This window comes from Camelina sativa, chromosome 1 (genome assembly GCF_000633955.1).
Source record: "Camelina sativa cultivar DH55 chromosome 1, Cs, whole genome shotgun sequence".
Classification (NCBI taxonomy): Eukaryota; Viridiplantae; Streptophyta; class Magnoliopsida; order Brassicales; family Brassicaceae; genus Camelina; species Camelina sativa.
Window position 1 is genome coordinate 6967938 of NC_025685.1, and position 19401 is coordinate 6987338.

General features: G+C 34.5%; 4 protein-coding genes and 1 pseudogene across 4 annotated transcripts; 2 read left to right on the forward strand and 3 right to left on the reverse strand.

The window, feature by feature from the left end:
- Positions 1682-3764, forward strand: LOC104780726 (PTI1-like tyrosine-protein kinase At3g15890). The gene is made up of 4 exons (XM_010505250.2): positions 1682-1896; positions 2282-2426; positions 2522-2784; positions 2864-3764. Exons 1-4 carry the CDS (start codon positions 1856-1858, stop codon positions 3465-3467), a joined length of 1053 nt encoding a protein of 350 aa, XP_010503552.1. The 5' UTR covers positions 1682-1855; the 3' UTR covers positions 3468-3764.
- LOC104780741 lies at positions 3741-4541 on the reverse strand. Its single transcript, XM_010505267.1, has 2 exons — positions 4204-4541; positions 3741-4038 (listed from the first exon to the last, which is right to left on the reverse strand). Exons 1-2 carry the CDS (start codon positions 4429-4431, stop codon positions 3844-3846), a joined length of 423 nt encoding a protein of 140 aa, XP_010503569.1. The 5' UTR covers positions 4432-4541; the 3' UTR covers positions 3741-3843.
- LOC104704926 lies at positions 5352-6372 on the forward strand (annotated as a pseudogene).
- On the reverse strand, positions 6540-10211 carry LOC104780750 (protein CROWDED NUCLEI 4-like). The gene is made up of 10 exons (XM_010505281.2): positions 9820-10211; positions 9351-9461; positions 9154-9252; positions 8954-9040; positions 8772-8880; positions 7977-8644; positions 7714-7878; positions 7389-7631; positions 7058-7276; positions 6540-6967 (listed from the first exon to the last, which is right to left on the reverse strand). The coding sequence occupies exons 1-10, from the start codon at positions 10069-10071 to the stop codon at positions 6704-6706; spliced, it is 2217 nt and encodes a 738-aa protein (XP_010503583.1). The 5' UTR covers positions 10072-10211; the 3' UTR covers positions 6540-6703.
- LOC104704945 (putative F-box protein At4g17200) lies at positions 15730-16954 on the reverse strand. The gene is made up of 2 exons (XM_010420948.2): positions 16915-16954; positions 15730-16700 (listed from the first exon to the last, which is right to left on the reverse strand). The coding sequence occupies exons 1-2, from the start codon at positions 16952-16954 to the stop codon at positions 15730-15732; spliced, it is 1011 nt and encodes a 336-aa protein (XP_010419250.2).

Here is a 19401-nt window from a genome sequence, read left to right on the forward strand (position 1 = left end):
AAAAACCCCAAAAAAAAAAAAAAAAAGAAGCTTAAAAGAAAAAAAAAATAAAAAAAAGGAAAATGTTAATCTACTTCGCACCCCACCCCATAGTTTTATTTTTTTGGAATAACGTGTAATTTATGTTGTTGCGAATCTAGTACATCTCTGCTGTCAATATTAATGCTCTCTCGTTAGCTTTCGACGTTGTATGCAGTGTGTGTAGCTTAATAATTACTAGTANTTTTTTTTTTTTTTTTTTTTTCTTTCTTTCAAATTCAAAGCACATTAAAGTAGAAAGAATTTGATAAATTGGTTTGTTTCTCTTTCTGTGTAGAGAAGAATTTAGTGCCATAATTGTCTTACTACTATCCATTTAGGACGTCATCCCAATAACCCCTATTTTAGTCATGACAATTGCCCTTTTTTTTCGACAACAAAATACAAGATAACCCCTCTCTAATATTCATTTAATGTTAATTTTAATGTTAAAAAAGAATTTTATATTTTTGAACTGCAGAAAAATATCAGTAAATCAGAATATTAACTGTTAATTTCCTTTTATTTTATTTTTATTTACAAAAAGAAGAAAGAAAAAAATAGTTAAAGGTTTTTATTGGATTATTTACTTTATAGAAAATATAAACCATATGTGGTAGGTAACAAAATACATGAATGTAAAAAATGTGTATTCTTTTTCTTTTTTTTTTTTGGGTGAATTATATTATATTCTTCTATTTTTGTTATAGTAATAATCCCCACAAAAAAAAAAGGAATTTATATTCCCTAAGACGGTTTTGAACGCAATTCCATAAATAGATTAAAAAGCTAGTACTATCTTTAAAAAGGATGATTGTGTAAAACGTGTTATAATTACAAGTATCAACCACACCAAGTTTAGACTGGCCCAATTGAGATTAAGTCTAGCTTGTTGAAAATAAGACTGGCCCAATTAAGATTAAGGCTTCAAATCACGTCACAATTATCATTCTGACAATTAGTCAATGACACCTACAAAAACTATCCATCATTGCAATTAAATTAGCAAAGGATTCCTTAAGCCCATGTTAAAGTGAAGTGAAGCAATCACTCCCAGTCTCCCCTCATTTAGAATTTTAATTTGAGTATAAAACATTCCATTTTTTCTGATTACGCTGATTATTTTTAGCAATTTATTACTAAACATTATGTTATTATATCACCAGTTTAATTCAAATTTCTGTAACCAGAGAGCTAGCGAGACTTTTTTTTCTTTAATATTAAAAACGATCGTCGAATCTTCGAAGTCTTTCTTTGTTTTGGACAATTCTTCTGTTTCCTTTGTTTGATATGTGAAACATCGAATTAAAAAATGTCTGGATGAGTTGTCGTCACACATCATCAGCCGACCCTCAACAATGACAACAACAAATTCTAATTTTATAAGATCAAAATACACTCGACCATTTTTTTTATAAAAAGAAGTATACTTAAGAAGAAGTTATATAATATACACTTTCTCAACGTTCAAAACGATCATTTAGTGCCTGCCTACCTTTTCACAACGGGTTTCAAAATGTTAATTCTTGTTTTATCAAAAAATAATAATAATTATCTTCATTTGGTTTACAAATTGTATTTAATTTTTAATGATTTTTTCGTATCTGCATTATTTTATTATTATTATTATTGGCTGCGAGGAAAAAAAAAAGTGAAAGCGTGCAAAAATACTAAAAAGACCAAAATTACTCTCTCTCTCTCTGTTCATCAATCTCACATCGACACGAAAATAGAGCTACTCAGACTTGTTCTATTTTGCTGTTACCTTCTCCGTACGACGAAGAATCTAAACACAGAGCCAGCTGATTAATTGTTTTTCTTGTGGGTTTGTTCGAAGATGCAACTTTTTAATAGCTGTTGTGGAAAAGGATTTGATGGGTAATGTAATCTTTTGATTCATTGACTCGAAATATCTGATTTCTTTTTTTCTCTTTCTTGGGTTGATGCATGTGTTTATTGGTTAAATCGGTTTATGGTGATTAGGGTTTATGATTCCAATATCGATTTTGGATGTTTGAATCTTTTTTTTTTTTTTTTTGTAGCTTATTTTGAATGTAAAGTTTGTTCCTTTTCTTTCTCTTCATAACTATATATATGCCCTGATTGATCCGTGGTAGTTTTTATTCATTTCAAAGCTGATATGATTGATTCAACTGTTCTGCATTTGATAATTTTTTGTTTGTTTCTAAATGAATTGATGAATGATCTTAAAAAAGGGTTTTTGAGGATACTAAGTTTGGTGTTTGATGTGACAATCACACAGGAAGAAGGAAAAGACAGAGCCATCTTGGAGGATATTTTCATTGAAGGAACTTCATGCGGCCACTAACAGTTTCAATTACGATAACAAACTCGGTGAAGGTCGATTTGGTAGTGTGTATTGGGGTCAGCTATGGGATGGATCACAAGTAACTAAACATTTTTGTCTCTTCTTTATCTAAGGACTTGCTTCTTGTTACAAACTTTGGTCTTGTGATGTTGATAATTTTGTGTCTTCTTGCAGATTGCTGTCAAGAGATTGAAGGCATGGAGTAACAGAGAGGAGATTGATTTCGCTGTGGAAGTTGAGATTCTTGCTCGTATTCGTCATAAGAATTTGTTGAGTGTTCGTGGCTACTGTGCTGAAGGACAAGAACGTCTTCTTGTATATGAGTACATGCCGAATCTGAGCTTGGTTTCACATCTTCATGGCCAGCATTCAGCTGAATGTCTTGTAGATTGGTCCAAGCGGATGAAGATTGCTATAAGCTCTGCTCAGGCCATTGCGTGAGTCTCAGAATCTAAAACCAGTTAGGTTAAGGTTGATATGTCAATAAGTTTCTGACACTTTCTGTCTTTTGCTCAGGTACCTACACCACAACGCAACCCCACAGATAATTCATGGAGATGTGAGAGCTAGCAATGTCTTGTTAGATTCTGAATTCGAAGCTCGAGTTACAGATTTTGGATATGGTAAGTTGATGCCAGATGGTACTGGAGATGGAGCTACCAAAGCCAAAAGTAGTAATAATGGGTATATATCACCAGAATGTGTTGCATCAGGAAAGGAATCAGAAACAAGCGATGTGTACAGTTTCGGCATCCTTTTGCTGGTACTTGTTAGTGGCAAGAGACCTCTTGAAAGGCTGAATCCAACAACAACGCGGGGTATAACCGAGTGGGTTTTACCACTTGTCTACGAAAGAAAGTTTGGTGAAATCGTTGACCAGAGGCTGGAAGAGGAACATGTGGAAGAGAAACTGAAGAAAGTAGTCTTGGTAGGGCTAATGTGTGCTCAGACAGAGCCAGAGAAAAGACCAACAATGTCTCAAGTGGTGGAGATGCTGATGAATGAATCAAAGGAGAAAATGTCGGAACTTGAAGACAATCCTCTTTTCAAGAATCCATTTAGCAGCAACGAAAACAATAGCGAGCAGGTTGCAGAGGAAAGCTCAGATGTGATCTCATAAGAGAAGGATCATCAACAACAACAACAACAACAACAACAAGAATAGGAATGGCTAGGCACAGAAATTCATTTGTTCTCGGATTTTTTTTTGTACAAGCTTCTGTTCATATTTGCTAGTTTTTCTCCATCACTGGATCATTATCCAGAGGTCTTGCTTATTATTTTGGTGTGTTTCTTGGTTCATAACATTGATTTGATCACTGATATTGGAGTTTGTAAGGTGTGGTATTGAGCACATAAAAGGCAAATTGTGAATCTTTTGGTATTCTTCAAAGATTGAATCTTTTATTCTGCATTATACTGAACCTTTCTCACCACTAACAGAGTATCTTTTTCACAATGAGCTGAATTAGATTCGATTTACACATTATTCACAATCAGTTCTGTTTCTTGGAGGAAGAAGACGACAGGATCAAAAGGATAACAGAGATTACAACAGGAGCAATGATAATGAAGAGGGCTTGGGTGAGATTAGGTCTTGTGATCTGAGGGAACAAGACACATCCGTATTTGATTATAGCTGCGCCTGCCACTGAACCAACTCCCAGCTTCAACAAATAGTTTAAGTCCTCCTGTAGACAGAGGACTTAATGTATTTTTGAATTAATCGAGTCCAAAACTTCTAAAATGTCATAGACTTCTTCGATCAATTCTAAAACACAGGGGCTAACTTATAATTTTGACAATTCTTTGAGCCCTCTGATAGAAAGAAAAAAAAAAGCTCCAATAGAACTGACCTGAACTCCTTGACCGTTATCGGCTCGTTCTGACCGGTCATCGGTAGCGGTAACGCGAAATGACCGTTTTGTCCCTAAACCGGTTGAAGGATTTCGAAAAGTGGTCGCGAATTTGATACTATTCATGGTCTTCTTATTCGTGGGCTCTAAGCTCCGGTGAACAGAGCTCGAACGAGAAAGCATCGGAACTCCAATCGCCATACCGAGGAGGAAGACAGAACTTGACATCTCTCTCTCTCTCCCTCTCTCTAAATCAGTCGTTTTAAAGTGTCACACACAGTCTTGTGAATGGCGTGAACAGAGAGGATAAGAGAGACACGACGCCTACCTAATAAAAAACACATCTCACGTTTGCGTCGGTTTTGCGATATCGCCCAAACGCAAACGCTGAACCACATCCCACGTTTGCGTTTTCTTTCACTTTCATTACGAAATAGAGAGTTCTCGCGGAACAGTTGTGATTTTTTTTTTTTTTTAATTTAAGAAAACAAAATAAAAGTGATTAGGGGATACAAAGGAAAGGAAATATTAAAAGATATCGGAATCCTAATTATTTGAGACTAATATACTAATTACAAACCCTAATTATTTAGGTTTAGGGCTTGCGTTAATTATTAATTTATTATATACATAAGCACGGCAAAGTTTAAACCAGAGAGAGTCAGAAACTAATTAGAGATGGCGTCGTCGAGAAAAAGAAAGAGAACACACAGGAGAGAAGTACTCAAAGGAAAAGCTAACGATGCTGAAACTTGTGATTATGATGTAACAACAGAAACAAACTTCATCAATGATTTACCTAATTACCTGAGAGCTTACTGTTGCTAGAGATCTTCTCAAGGCTACGTAACCCTAGAGATGTCATTGTTTGCAAAAGCGTGAGCAAGAAGTGGAATTCTGTGCTATCTTCTTCTTTTCATTATGACAAGACCTTCGCTTTGATCCTCAACACACAGCCTCCCTGTGCTACAAACGACACATGCTTAGACGGTTGGAAAGGATTCAATTTAAACAACTATATCGATCCTGAGTTTAATCATTCTCCTGTTTGTGTTCTAGCCTCCTACAAAGACGTCTTGCTATGCATGAAATATCATATTTCACGTCGTAAGCAACGATCACAATACTACATTGTGAGTCCTTTGACAATGCAATGGACCCGTCTTCCTGAAACTCACAAGGTCTTCTCAGTATTTCCTATCGGGTTAACAGGGAATGGCTCGACGGGCAGGTACTATATTGTCAAGCTATTAGCGCCTACACCTTCTACGCTTAATCTTCAAGTCTTGGATTTTAATCGCGGATAATGGAACTCCTATACTATCGAGCATCCGCCTTGGTCACAGTCCGGATGGTGGCCAACGCATTGCCAGGCCTTGAACTTTAATAAAGCTCTACATTGGTTAGCCCACGACGGACCTATTGTAGCTTATAACCCTAAATATAAGCAACAATGCATCATCATCCATCGTTCTCAAGAGATGCGCCATGCTTCTTATGGTGATGATGCGGTCGTTACAGAGACATTAACCGTCTCTATGGGCCATCTACGCATCATTCAGCTCGTTTGTTATCCCTTTCCACGTGAATTACTAAAACCTTTAACATTGAAATTATAAATCTAGCTCGAAACTATTGATGATTCTTAACTATTTTCTCTCTTTGTGTTTTCTAGATGATCATCACCATGTTTCTATTTGGACACTCGTGGATTACAAACAGTCCCTGTGGAAACAAGAGCACGACTCTGTCTATTTCAGAGACATGGTTTCTGATATTCCGTGGATACAAGACTACATGCGGGAATATAATCTAAAGACAACTAAGCAACATGATATGTCTTTCGTCATGTCAATTTTCATAAGAATGCAGCCTCCAAAAACCAGAGAGCGGATCATTTTTCCACATCCTTTACTTTGCCATCCAACCAATCCTCTTCTCGTTTACCTGTATTTACCTGAACGTATCGTTTCTCTTGATGTCGCAACAAAAAGGCTGCGGTTAGTGACAAAAGACATCAAAAGAGGCATGCGTACTAAATTTGGCCGATACGAATTCGGATATGACATGGTGATACCAATGGTACTTCACTTAGACCCATCATTGGTCTTGGAACATGAGGGTGTGCTGCTGCCACGTCGTAAGAGAGGAATAAGAAGAAGAATATAATTAACGTCAAACTTTTTAGCATGATACTGTATACGAATGTTGTTTTCTTTTTAGCCTGCTTAATACAGTACTTCTTACAACACATGATGAAACCAGTCCTTAGACGAAATGTCAAGATATATTTCAGAGCAATTGATTAAGATAACACGAGAGAATCATCTTAGCACTGCTCTACAAGAAAGACGATTATTTGTTTGGTAGACTCGAGGAACAAAAATGTCTACTACAAAAGTGTGTATTACACATAGGAATTCATAAGTTTATTACAATATATTTTATAACAAGATAAAACCATGTGTACTATCATAGTTTCAAGAAAAACCTGACAAAATCATTTCTCAAGGATCTTGCTCATAACACTTCTTGCTAGATCAATACTTCCTTCTGGCTCTTCTACTTCCTCTTCTATTCCGGGTTCTCTGACTGAGATTTCACGTGCGGACAAGGAGCAACGAAGAACAGAGTTAACCTGCTTCCTTAATCTGGCATTATCAATCAGAACCTCCGTCAGCATCTTCCTTACCGCATCGTCTGTTCCACGATGCCCTCCCGATGTAAGCCTCAGCTTTTCCACTTCCTCTGAGAGAAGCTGGGTCTGTTTTCGAGAAAACATTAACTTTTTGTGTCTCAAACAGGCACAAACTCAGTATAACAAAAAAAAAGCAAAGCATTTCGTTAAACCTACCTCAGCAATTAGAAGACCTATTCGGTTATCAGATGTTGCTAGTAGCTCGATGGCTTCAGATGGAGATGATGAGTCCATTATTAACGTACTCTCCTCCTCAATGTGGAACTGGACATTGCACTCTTGAAGCCGATTTTGTAGAACATCATACTCATGCAGCAACTTCTCGTCTGCGTTTTTTGCAGTTTCTTCTCTATCCTTCTCCCGTTGAACAATTCTCTGAACATTGCAGAAGATTTAAGCGTTAAAACTGCCAGATGTTCCAATTGTTAGAAGAAGATTTTACAGAATTAACAGACTTGAATAAATCTCCTGCAAAGAGCATTTTTACCTCCATCTCCAGTTTTTCTTTCATTGTGCGACTAAGCTCTTGTCTCATAACCGATTGAGTGGTTCGGAGAGATTTGACCTCTTTGATGAGTACTTTCAGCTCTGCTTTCGATTTCACTTCCAGCTCTTCATGTTCTTTGTGAAAATTCTCAAATTCTTCTCTTAGATCAATGATCTGCTGCAGCAACATCTGATTTTCTTGAACAAGTGACTGATTTGCTGTCTCAATATTTGCTTTCTCGTCCTATAAGCCAAGCATAAAGAAAGACATCTATAACTGAATGCAAATGCAAGTTACATTGAAAGAAACTGAGAGAAACACAAACCTTTATAGAGTTCAACAACGATTCCATATCCATGCATTGCTTGCGGAGTTCCTCCATATCCCACTGAATTTGAGTAAATCTTTCCGTTTCATCTAGAACTGTTTTCTCCATGCCTTGCTTGCAGCTCTCTCGAGTTGTTTCAAGTTCAACCTCTAAATCTTTAACCTACAAGACCAAGCCCGAACACGCAAAGCAATATATTTCATCCATTCAAAGATTAAAAGACAAAGGAGAGTACAAACATGTGTGATAGTATTGCATACCTTTGTTGATAAAAATTGTCGAACAGCTAGCTCTTGATTCAGCCTGGAGATAAGATCTTCCGTGTCAGCTTTTGCTGTTTCAAGTCTCTGCTTTAACATATCAATAACCCTCTTTAACTTATGTCTCTCCTCAGAGTGAAATACAATAGCCTGAATCTCAGTATTTACACCAACCGCACTATGCATGTTTCCATGAACTTCATCCTGAGAACCAATAGACCCTTGGTTAACTAAATCAGGTTCCCCAGGAGTTACAATGCTTTCAATGGACTTTTCTTGAAATTTTCTGTCACTTCCCTCCAATCTCTGAATTCCAACTTGACTAGAAATGCCTCCTCCTGTTACACTACCAGTTTCTGCAGCTCCATTAGTCCTAGAAAGACATTCGATTTTTTCCCGGAACGAGCTTTTATCAAGAAGTCCATATTCTGTGATTAATTCATGCCAATCAGTCACATCATCTTCAGAAGTTGAATTCCTCGAGATAAGATTTTTGAGACTAGCTTTGTCATGCTTTATTGTTGAGGCATCAGATGTCTCATCAGCAGAATCATTGCCATGATCCACGATAACTGATGAACTACCAGGAACATCAGAGCAGGTGGTAGTTGGAAGTGCCGGAATGTTCCCAGAGGTAAATTCAGTTTCTTGACATTCATCACTAAAATCTGAAGAGTAAAGAGTTGGAAGCATATTAATACATACTACATAGGTTTTCAGACAACATTACATAATCAAATTCTTCACACGTTGTACAAACAAGAGAAAAAACAAAAGGAAAAGAAGAGCACATACAAGACCTGACAGCAGCTTCTAACTCAAGGAATGTTGCTATCAGAGCGCTTCTGGATATATCAATATCTGACAAAAGTCTATTCATCCAATCTTCCAGAGAGCACCTCCTCTGCAATTGACTAAACATTTTGAGAATTATTTTGCTGTCACTAATCTTAAGAGTTGAGAGAAACGATAGCTACCTCTTCCAAAAGTGTCTGGTTTTTTACCCTCAGAATCTTCTTTGGTGGTGCATGGGGTAACCTTTTCGTCACAAACTCCTTTTTAATCTGAAAAACACCATAGCCCAATTACAATGTTTGAGTATCATATCCAAAGAAACAAATGAAATGAGTAAAGAGCCAGAACTAAGAAGAGGGTATTAAGTAAAGAAAGTACTCACTGACGAATATAGTTCCAAGAAATCATTGAATCTTCTAAGTATAAGCTTAACAGAAGTGATTCCCTCAGGAGATTGTATCCCCACTTGCACTCTATAAAACTGATAAAGGACAGAAGTAAAAAAGCTTAATTAAAGACCATGAAATAGCTAGAATCACTATAACAAAAGAATCAGCTACGTATGTGTAAATTACAAACCACGGCGGGTTCTGAAACGCTTGATTTGGGAAGGCTAACCCAAGAGGGGACAGTGACACAGTAACTCCAACCAGTTTGATGATGGTGTGGCCAAACGGTGTCCCGTCCTTCCTAGGAGAAAAAATTATTAGGACCAAAATCTCATATCCCCTATCTATCAAAACAATTTCTCAAAAAACCATCAATAGTAAAAAGACAATATTAGCCTTAATGAAGGTTGTTAAAGGTTAAATGTTCAACGAAAAACAGAATCCATGCGCAGCGCGCGCGTCCAGTATTCAAATCCCACTATGCGGAGTACAACTAGGGTGTCAGGAGTACAACTAGGTACAACTAGGGTGTCAATTCTTGGGATAGGGGTACCAGATAATTAAATCCCAATTAGAAACAGAATCTATATCACTTAATCTACGATGGAGTCATGAACATTGAAGCAGATTAGTAATGTTGCAAGAGAAAATGAATTTACCCAAAGACGAGGAGGAGCGCTCCAATCCATCCCCAGAGGTAACGGAGACATCCCGTCGTGGCGATGCGGCGGAGATACCATAGAATCGGTATCAGCTTCTCGTCGTCCATTAACTCCGTCGTGAATGGTATTACGGCGATAATCGTCGCCGTCGTCGTCGAGGAAGCGGCGGCGAGATAGCTGCTCGGCGAAGGGACCGGAGACGTCGTAATTAAAATCTAGAAGAGAAAGATCGTGAGCGTAAATATTCATTAGTATTATTACTCTCTTCTTTGATCCTTCTTCTCTCTCTCTCTCGATCGATCTCTCTCTCTCTCTCAATCAAAAAAAACTATTTGCTCTGTTTCTTCTTACAGCAACCGAGACTAAAAACGGAGCGTTTTGGTATAAACGATTGTTCTCGTCGTCTGGGTTGACTGGGTTGGTGTGACAAACTTGGGCTACGCGACTTGAGTTCGAACCTCCAGTTTAATTGTATACACCTCTAATAATGATTATAGTTTTAAATTGCTTTATAACATAAAATATCTTATAAATATGATGTAGGATTTATTATTATTATTATATATATATATAGATATGCATCATATTGCAAGTTGTAAACCAGATATTCAAGAATGATACTTTTACACCATATCAATCCACTGTATTTAGTTTTATTATGGTAAATAAAGAATAATTTATATTTTTATAAGAAAGTTTTACAAAAACAAAGAATAAAAAAGACAAGACCCAATATTACAATCCCTCTCTTATATTTTGATATGATATTAGATTTTAACCCGCAGTATACCGCAGACATATAATTTTTATTATAATTTATATTTTATGTTGTATTTATTTGTTAAATATTAAGATTTTGTAAATAGAAAAATAACTAAATTTTCCAGTGTTATGCAGCTAAATGTTTCTATTATTTTTTTAATCCGCAATACACTTCATGACCATTTATTTGTTATATATTTTTTTGTTTAGTGTTTGAGATTCTATTTTGATTTTTAGTTATTATAACAAAAAAATGAGGGATCTAAATACATAATAAGTAATTTATACGCTGTGATTAAGTCACATTTCCTAATGATTTAATTATTTAACACAATCTTAGTTAAATCAACTTGATTTTATGTCAAATATTCCAATATTAGTAGTGTTGATAAATAATTAAATGAGGATTTAACCCATGTTAACACAAATTTAATAATATTTTATTAATTCCAATATGTCCTCTTTATAACTCATCTACTATATAACCACATTATATAGTTTTTTTTTAATTTTACATATTCGTAATAATTAATTTTTTGATTAAGTTTATATATATATTAATTATAATATTTAAATAAATATCAATCGAAGTTNAAAAAATAAGGGATCTAAATACATAATAAGTAATTTATACGCTGTGATTAAGTCACATTTTTCCTAATGATTTAATTATTTAACACAATCTTAGTTAAATCAACTTGATTTTATGTCAAATATTCCAATATTAGTAGTGTTGATAAATAATTAAATGAGGATTTAACCCGTGTTAACACAAATTTAATAATATTTTATTAATTCCAATATGTCCTCTTTATAACTCATCTACTATATAACCACATTATATAGTTTTTTTTTAATTTTACATATTCGTAATAATTAATTTTTTGATTAAGTTTATATATATATTAATTATAATATTTAAATAAATATCAATCGAAGTTTTTCTTACATTAAGAATCAAAACTCACAGGTTTTGGAAAACGAAATGGAAATCAAATTGTTGTTTTCTTTGTTTGTGAAGGATTCAGATTCAAAACACAACAGAATGTGTGGTTAAAGATATGATAGTTTTTATTTCCATACTGATTGCTATTATTTTTTAGTTAGAATGAAATTTAAAATATTTAAGAAAAAAAATCTGATGTAATGTTAGTTTTGAAAACTTTTTAGGGGTTAATGTTGTAAATAACTTTTTAAATAAACAAAACTAAAAGGGCATAATACAAAATATACTATATTGATTAGGCCGGTCTTAGCAATATGAGGCCTAAAGCATTTTTGATACATGGTATTTTATATATATAAATATTAACTGTACCCATATGATACATACAACTAAAAAAAAACGAAGATTTGAACCAAGGAGGGCACGACAAGGTACTTGTTATCAACTACATAACCAACTTAGCTAAGAAAGTTTTTTTTGTTAATTAACCCAAATAGTTTGTATATAATATGTGGCCTAAAGCACATGCTTTAGCTGACATTGATTTCCGGGTCGACTGTGCTACGCTACACCAACTATACTTCTTCTTCGATGTCTCTTTTCTTAACATCCTACACAATATTTTTCTTTATTTAACATCATAAACTATACATTGTCTTTAATTTCAACACAACGATTCTAAATTATGATTAGATTTAGTAAACCGGTAATCTATCAACTCTGCTCCTTCGGATTCTTCTATGTCGTAAAACAATTGGATCTTCTTCTTCATCTGAACTATCTGAAATTTCATTTCGGCCAACAGACAATTCATCAACAAAATTCCCTAATGAATCTTCTATTTCAAACTCAAACCGGTCTATTTCATCCTCATCATCTCAGCTTCGTTGTCATTTTTGATTTTTTTCTTACCTTATCTTTTGTTTTTTTCTTTTTTCATGTCATCTTTGTCTTCCTCACTAAGATTGTTATCAACGTCTTCCATATCTTTGGGTTGTATCTCATCCATGTCTTCTTCGTTCATTAGGTAACTGAGAGAGAGGTAGTGAGAGAAACTATAAGGAGAGATAGAGAAAATCTACGAGAGAGAGAAAGAGAAAAGCTATGACAGAGCTAGTGAGAGAAGCTATAAAGAGAGAGAAAAGATCTTACCAAAAAAATTGAGAAAAAAGAGAAGCAAGTTCTTGTTGCGATGAATTGGAGACGAAGAAAGGAACCCTAAAATTTATGTACTTTTGATATGAAGAAGAAAAAATTAGACGTGGGTTTAATTTTGTTTTTGGTTCACTAAACGCAATCTTGGTTTTAAAAACGTGATTACTGGTTTATTAAGTGTAATCACGATTTAGAGTAGTTATGTTGTAATTAAAAGAGTGTACCGTTCATGATATTTGATAGAGAAAAAAATTGTTTATGGTGTTAAGAAAAGAAATAAAAAGTCTAGGATGTATAATGAAGAAAGAGTATAGTTAAGGTAATGTAGCAAAGTCGACCCTTGATTTCCTTGTAGTAACTCATTATACAAGCAAGATTAGATTGTAGTTAGTATTTAATGATAAAAAAAATCCACATTAGATAATATAATAATTATATTATTTACCATTTAAACTTCAAACAAAAACAAAAATTCTCCCCAAATTACGGAAATTTTGAAATTGGATATAAATCAATTCATATTTCAACTAAAATATATTTAACAGACTTCCGAGAAGCTATTTTATCCCTATGGACATCATTGAATTACTAATATCAAAATCCAAAATTTACGAACCAATTATTTAATTATAAAAGTACTTTTTAGGAAACTATTTATTTGAAACTAAACAACTGAATATTTTGTCAAAAAAAAACTGAATATTTCTTAACTTTTGGTTATATAATTTAATTATTGGTAGAATATACAGAAGTCGTTCTGGTCGAGTGGTAGAATATACTAACTTTAGATTGTGCGACCAGAGTTCGATCGACTATAAGAGCGGTGAAGATAAACTAAATAAAGCGTCGGCCTAGTCCGTCGCTGTCGTCCTGATCATCCGTGACGATAGCAAGTGCCGTCTGAGCTCTTTTTTTTTCCCCTTTTGCTTCACATCGATATACTGTAAACTTCACATCTTTATCTAACTGAACAATTCATTGGACTCTATCACCATTTTGTTGGTTGTGGTGGAAAAAAACAAATATGGATGCTTTTATAAGTACCATATGAATATGTAAGATCATGTATAGCTTTACTGTCGAGTATAGACGATTCTAAGTATTTTTGCTACTGCTCTTTTTTTGTTTGCTAAAAGAAACTAGAAAATAGTTTGAGCTAAACCATTGGAATCTACATTTGGTACTGAACAACTGTAGCTCAAAGCATCAGATTCCCTCGATTAAACAATGACATCAAAGTCAAACTTATGGCGGATCAGAAGATTCACAGAACTATTCCTAACTCACTCTGCCCCATACAATAATCAACAATTTGCCTGACAATTATCGACTCAGTGAACAATTAATGCCTGATGCCTTCACGTGTAATAAAATTCGCCAAGTAGTTAAGCTTCCAGGATACAGATTCTAAGAGAAAGAGAAGAGTAAAAATTTCAAATTGCACTATAAGTAAGTTCAAAGAATAGCAAGAATTTTATAAGAATTTGGGGGTGTTTGTTCGTTCTTTTCTTTCTGAAACACGATCTTACCAGTACTAAACCAAAGTAAACGAGGGAAGTACACACTTAAGGTCTCATACATTTGACTAGTAGGTCCACAAATTTCTTGTAAATGTGCTGCTTCATGTACATCTTCTCAACCTTTTCACCTCCTTGGTTACCTAGTTGTAGCCTTGTAGATGGGTTTCTAAGAAGAAACAAGAGGTTCTGAGCTAAAACTTTATTACCTGGCCTCCCCACAGGGTGAAGTAACCCTGTAACATTGTGCCCAACTATCTCTTTTGTTCCTCCAGAGTCTGTTCCAAGCACCTGTGTCCCATTAAAAACAATGATTAGGATGAGAGAACATTGCCTTTTTGTCTTTCCAGAATAAGAAAACATGGATTCATCTATCGTTTGTATCTCATCGGAAGACCATCATAAGCCATTGCTTCGATAGTCACTCTCCTGAAAGTTTCACCAACTCCCTGTTTCACATAAGTTAAATAATACATCAAATAGCATTTGATAGTGTCTGTTTTGAGTGCAAGCCATAAAAGGATCAAGATGAGGGAAATTACCTGGGAATTTGTTACGTAGACATCTGCAGCAGAGTATAATGAGGCAACACGAGTGGTTGCTGGAGTCCACAGAGCAGACGTCGATAAGTTTCCATTGTTTGACAAGAAGCTCAACATCTCCTTAACGTATGATCCAAGAAGAAGTTTAAGGTCTTGTTTCTATGTTACGTTGTCAGACAACAACAGATAGATTTTCAATAGCAGGAGACGTGATCTTCATCTTCCGTGGTGAACCTCTTAAACGATGTCTTTTCCTCCCTGATGCCATTGAGATTGTTGATTTTTAACTGATTACTTTTAGTTTTAGTCCCTCACTAATTCTTTGTTCTTGTTATGTAAAAGATCAAGCATACCTTGACGATTCTAAATATTTATTTTTGCCTAAAAGAGTTGTAACCCTGTAGATGGGTTTCTAAGAAGAAACGAGAGATTCTGAGCTAAGACAATGTTGGCTGGCCTTCCCAGAGGGTGAAGTAACAATTGAACCGAGTTCGATAAGTTTTCAATGTTAGACAAGAGAAACTGATATGGTAAATCTCTTATATTTATTTAAAATTGGCAAAAAAAAGCGGAAATCTTAATTAGATGATGAAATAGCAAAAAGGCACGAGCCATTATTGAATATCTTTCAAAAGAGATGGATGATGCAAATCAAAGTACGATATCGAAAATGGAACTAGTAATCATAGACAGGCCCGGTCCACAGGGGAAGCAAGTGAAGCCAAAGATTCGGGTCCAAAATTTTAAAAGCCTTTTTTCATTTAAAAATATGTTAAACAAAAGACCTTTTTTTTTAAAGATATGTATAAAGTTTTTTTTTATTTACATGTGAAAAACCTTTTTCATTTGTAGGATATATAAAATGCCTTAAAATATCAAGTGGTGACATTTTATAGAAAACCTATAACTTTTGTCATAGATGAAAAAGACACATTTTTTAAATTTTGCGTAGGGTCTGTTGGGCCGGCACTGATCATAGAGATAATCATGGAGATAGTTGCACTAAGTTTGGAGCATAAGAAGGGCACACAAGTGGGAGACAGTATATGTCAGGTTTTCCGAGGTTCGGAGCTTCTCCGAGGCGAAGAGAGTCGAAGTATTCGTCTTGTCCAATGATGTAAGTTGTATGGTAGCGACGGGTCACGGTCTGCTTATATTTGTCTATATCAAAAACCACTGCAAGTTTCGTCTCTTGGTCGATGAAGAAGCTTCCAGCTTCAATGTCAAACTGAAAACCAGTGAGTGGTCTCATATCCACTTTCAAAAATATGGTCCAGGAAACCGCACTGGGCTCAATCTTTGTGGTAACCCAAATTTCCAACATCTCGCATGAATCCAAGCGCTGGTATAACACCGCAAGCTGCTCATCGGTAACACTAGACAGAGTCACGGTTTCTAAAACATAAGAGTGAAATGGCAGAGGAAGACGCAGTCCAAACCTCTCTGTTGAGAAATCAAAACAGAGTAAAAAATCTTCAAACTCTCCATACTCTCCGTCCTCTGTAATCTTCTCTATAGCGAAAAAGTAAGTATTTCCCTTCAAAGATACGCCGCGTTGGTAAAACTGTATATCCCAGTCGGGAGTGACATCGAGAACCCTCCATGAACTAGAGGTGAAATCATAGATTTCATACCCAAAAACGTGTTTTCCGGCACCGAGGTGATTATCCAGAAACCTCAAGACTTTGTGGTTACGGTTGTTGTCGTATCCAAGAGCATACCGGTCTAACCTGTGGAAAGTGTTTCGAGGTTGGATCCATATGGTCTGGCCTAAATAGGGATTCCACACCAAGAGCCTCGAGTTGTTGTCCTTCACGACGCATAACAACAAGCCGTCGCAGTGAAAGAGTTTAGATACCTCGATTTGATCAAGTTGACCTATTTGCTTGATAGATGGCTCGACCAAGTTGTCGCGGATCCCTTGGAGATCGAATCTCATCGAACAGACCCTAGAATCTCATCGAACAGACCCTAGAATCCATCAAACTAAATTATAATATTTTTTTAATATTTTTTTAATTATAATGTGTTTATATGACAATCATATTTTATGACAAACAGAATATATCTCTATCAATAATTTTTTTTTGTATTATATCTACTTGATAGTCAATTAGTCATTATTAGTATAATTGATTTTTATTTATTTATATACTTTATAATCATGTACTTTTGTTCCAGAAAACTAAATATAATGGATGGATATCCATTAGCTAATTAATTGTATACACCTCTAATAATGATTAAAGTTTTTAATTGCTTTATAACATAAAGTTTCTTATAAATATGATGTACGGATTATTATTATTATATATATAGATATGCATCATATTGTAAGTTGTAAACCAGATATTCAAGAATGATACTTTTATACCATTTCAATCCATTTGAATTTAGTTTTATTATGGTAAATAAAGAATAATTTTTATGTTTATAAGAAAGTTTTACAAAAACAAAGAATAAAAAAGACAAGACCCAATATTACAAATTTACAATCCCTCTCTTATATTTTAATATGATGTTATTATTAATAGAGAGAATATAACAAAGCATGTGTTTAAAATTTAAACTTTTATTCTAAAAACTGCATCTCCACATGTGTTAATACTTAATACTAATCTGTTGCTTGAGGCTCAAACTTTATCATTTGTATTATTGTATCGGATAACTTGCTAAGCATGATTAATAAATTTTTAAATAAATGTGAATATTGCAACTTAACAGTTTTCGTGATATATATTGACTTTGATTTCCTTGTAGTAACTCACTATACGATAGCAAGATTGGATTGTAGTTAGTATTTAATAATAAAACTTTTCCAGATTAGATAATATAATAATTATATTATTTACCATTTAAATTTCAAACAAAATCAATTCATATTTCAAATAAAATAATTTTTGAAATTGGATATAAATCAATTCATATTTCAAATTGCGAAGAGTGTCACAAAAACGGTAGGTTTCAGTCATATTTAGCACTTGGAAGACCATCTTGGCTTCATTATCAAGTGCAGGCTGAGAAATAAAATCCTTGCTTTACTTGTTCTTGTGTTTTATTTTGTTTCGAACTTTTTCTGGGTTTATCATATGACAAAAAAAAAAAAAAAATCAATTCATATTTCAAATAAAATATTTTTAAGAGACTTCCGAAAAGCTATTTTTATGCCTATGGACATCATTGAATTACTAAAAAATCCAAATTTTACGAACCAATTATGTAATTCTAATAGTATATTTTAGGAAACTATTTATTTGAAACTAAACAACTGAATATTTCTTAACTTTCGGTTATATAATTTAATTATTGGTAGAATATACCAAAGTCGTTCTGGTCGAGTGGTAGAATATACTAACATTAGATTGTGCGACCAGAGTTCGCTCGACATTAAGAGCGGTGAAGATAAACCAATTAAAGCGTCGGCTTAGTCCGTCGCTGTCGTCCTGATCATCCGTGACGATAGCAAGTGCCGTCTGAGCTCTTTCTTTTCTTTTTTTTTTCTTTTTCGCTTTTGCTTCTTATCAATCTTTACCCTAAATTAATGATCTTATAAGGTATTGTTCATCTCAATGATCACAGAATCTATATCCAATGATTTACTCTCGTTTCATCTCTATCCTTGGATCTTGCAAAAGAAGCTCTTTCTCTTCTGGTGTAGTCGTCTAGGTGGCCACATGAGTTATGCCTGTAAGCTGTTTGTGAAGATACCTGCCGGAACCAGACGTAGTTGTGTGGAACAATATGATCAAAGGGTTGGTCAAGGGTGGAGGATTGTGGTGGGAAAGGAATTAGATTGTATTTGAATATGTTGATGGAAGGTGCGACTCCGGATAGCCACACGTTTCCTTTCTTGTTGAACAGTCTTAAGCGAGATAGAGCGTGTTGGCTTGTGGTAAAGAATTGCCATGTTGCGAAATTTGGATTAGGTTCTAACCAAATTAATATTTACACCGGTTCAGCTCTCGGTAGACTATAAACCGAACATTCCCAGTATAGTTCTCGAAGCCTTTTCATATTTACAGTATAAAATATTCAGATGAAAATATTCGATAAAATAGAAAATAACAATTGGTATGTGATCATTCCTGTTAAAACAGAGGAAGCAGAACGGATTAAACAATCAGATGGACGGTTGTTCTGCCTAGACGATGAACCGGGTGGTATGCCGAATGGAGAATCACTCGGTTTAGCTGTTTCAAGAGCGCTTGGAGATTACTGCCTTAAAGACTTCGGTTTAGTACATGAACCGGAAGTAACATACCGAAAGATAACCGACAAAGACCAGTTTCTCATCTTGGCCACCGATGCGGTAGTTATATTAATCTACTTTCATTTGTATCATAATCAAGATTTGATAAAAACATATAAATTTTTTAATTCTGAATTCATTCTTTTAATTTCATATTTACAATGAAGATTGCTTATTTTTATGTAGTAAGCTTATTCTTCTTATTTTAGTATACAACTACCTATTTAAACAAAACTAAATGATTATTACAAAAGAATAAAACCAAAAATAGCCATCCACTAAATGAAAGATATTCATAGATACAAATAGGATAAAAATTACAAAGTCCAAACAAAACAAGAAAGATCGAGATGAAGGAATCAAACACAGGAACATTAAGAATCATCAGTTTTTTTTTTTTTTTTTTTT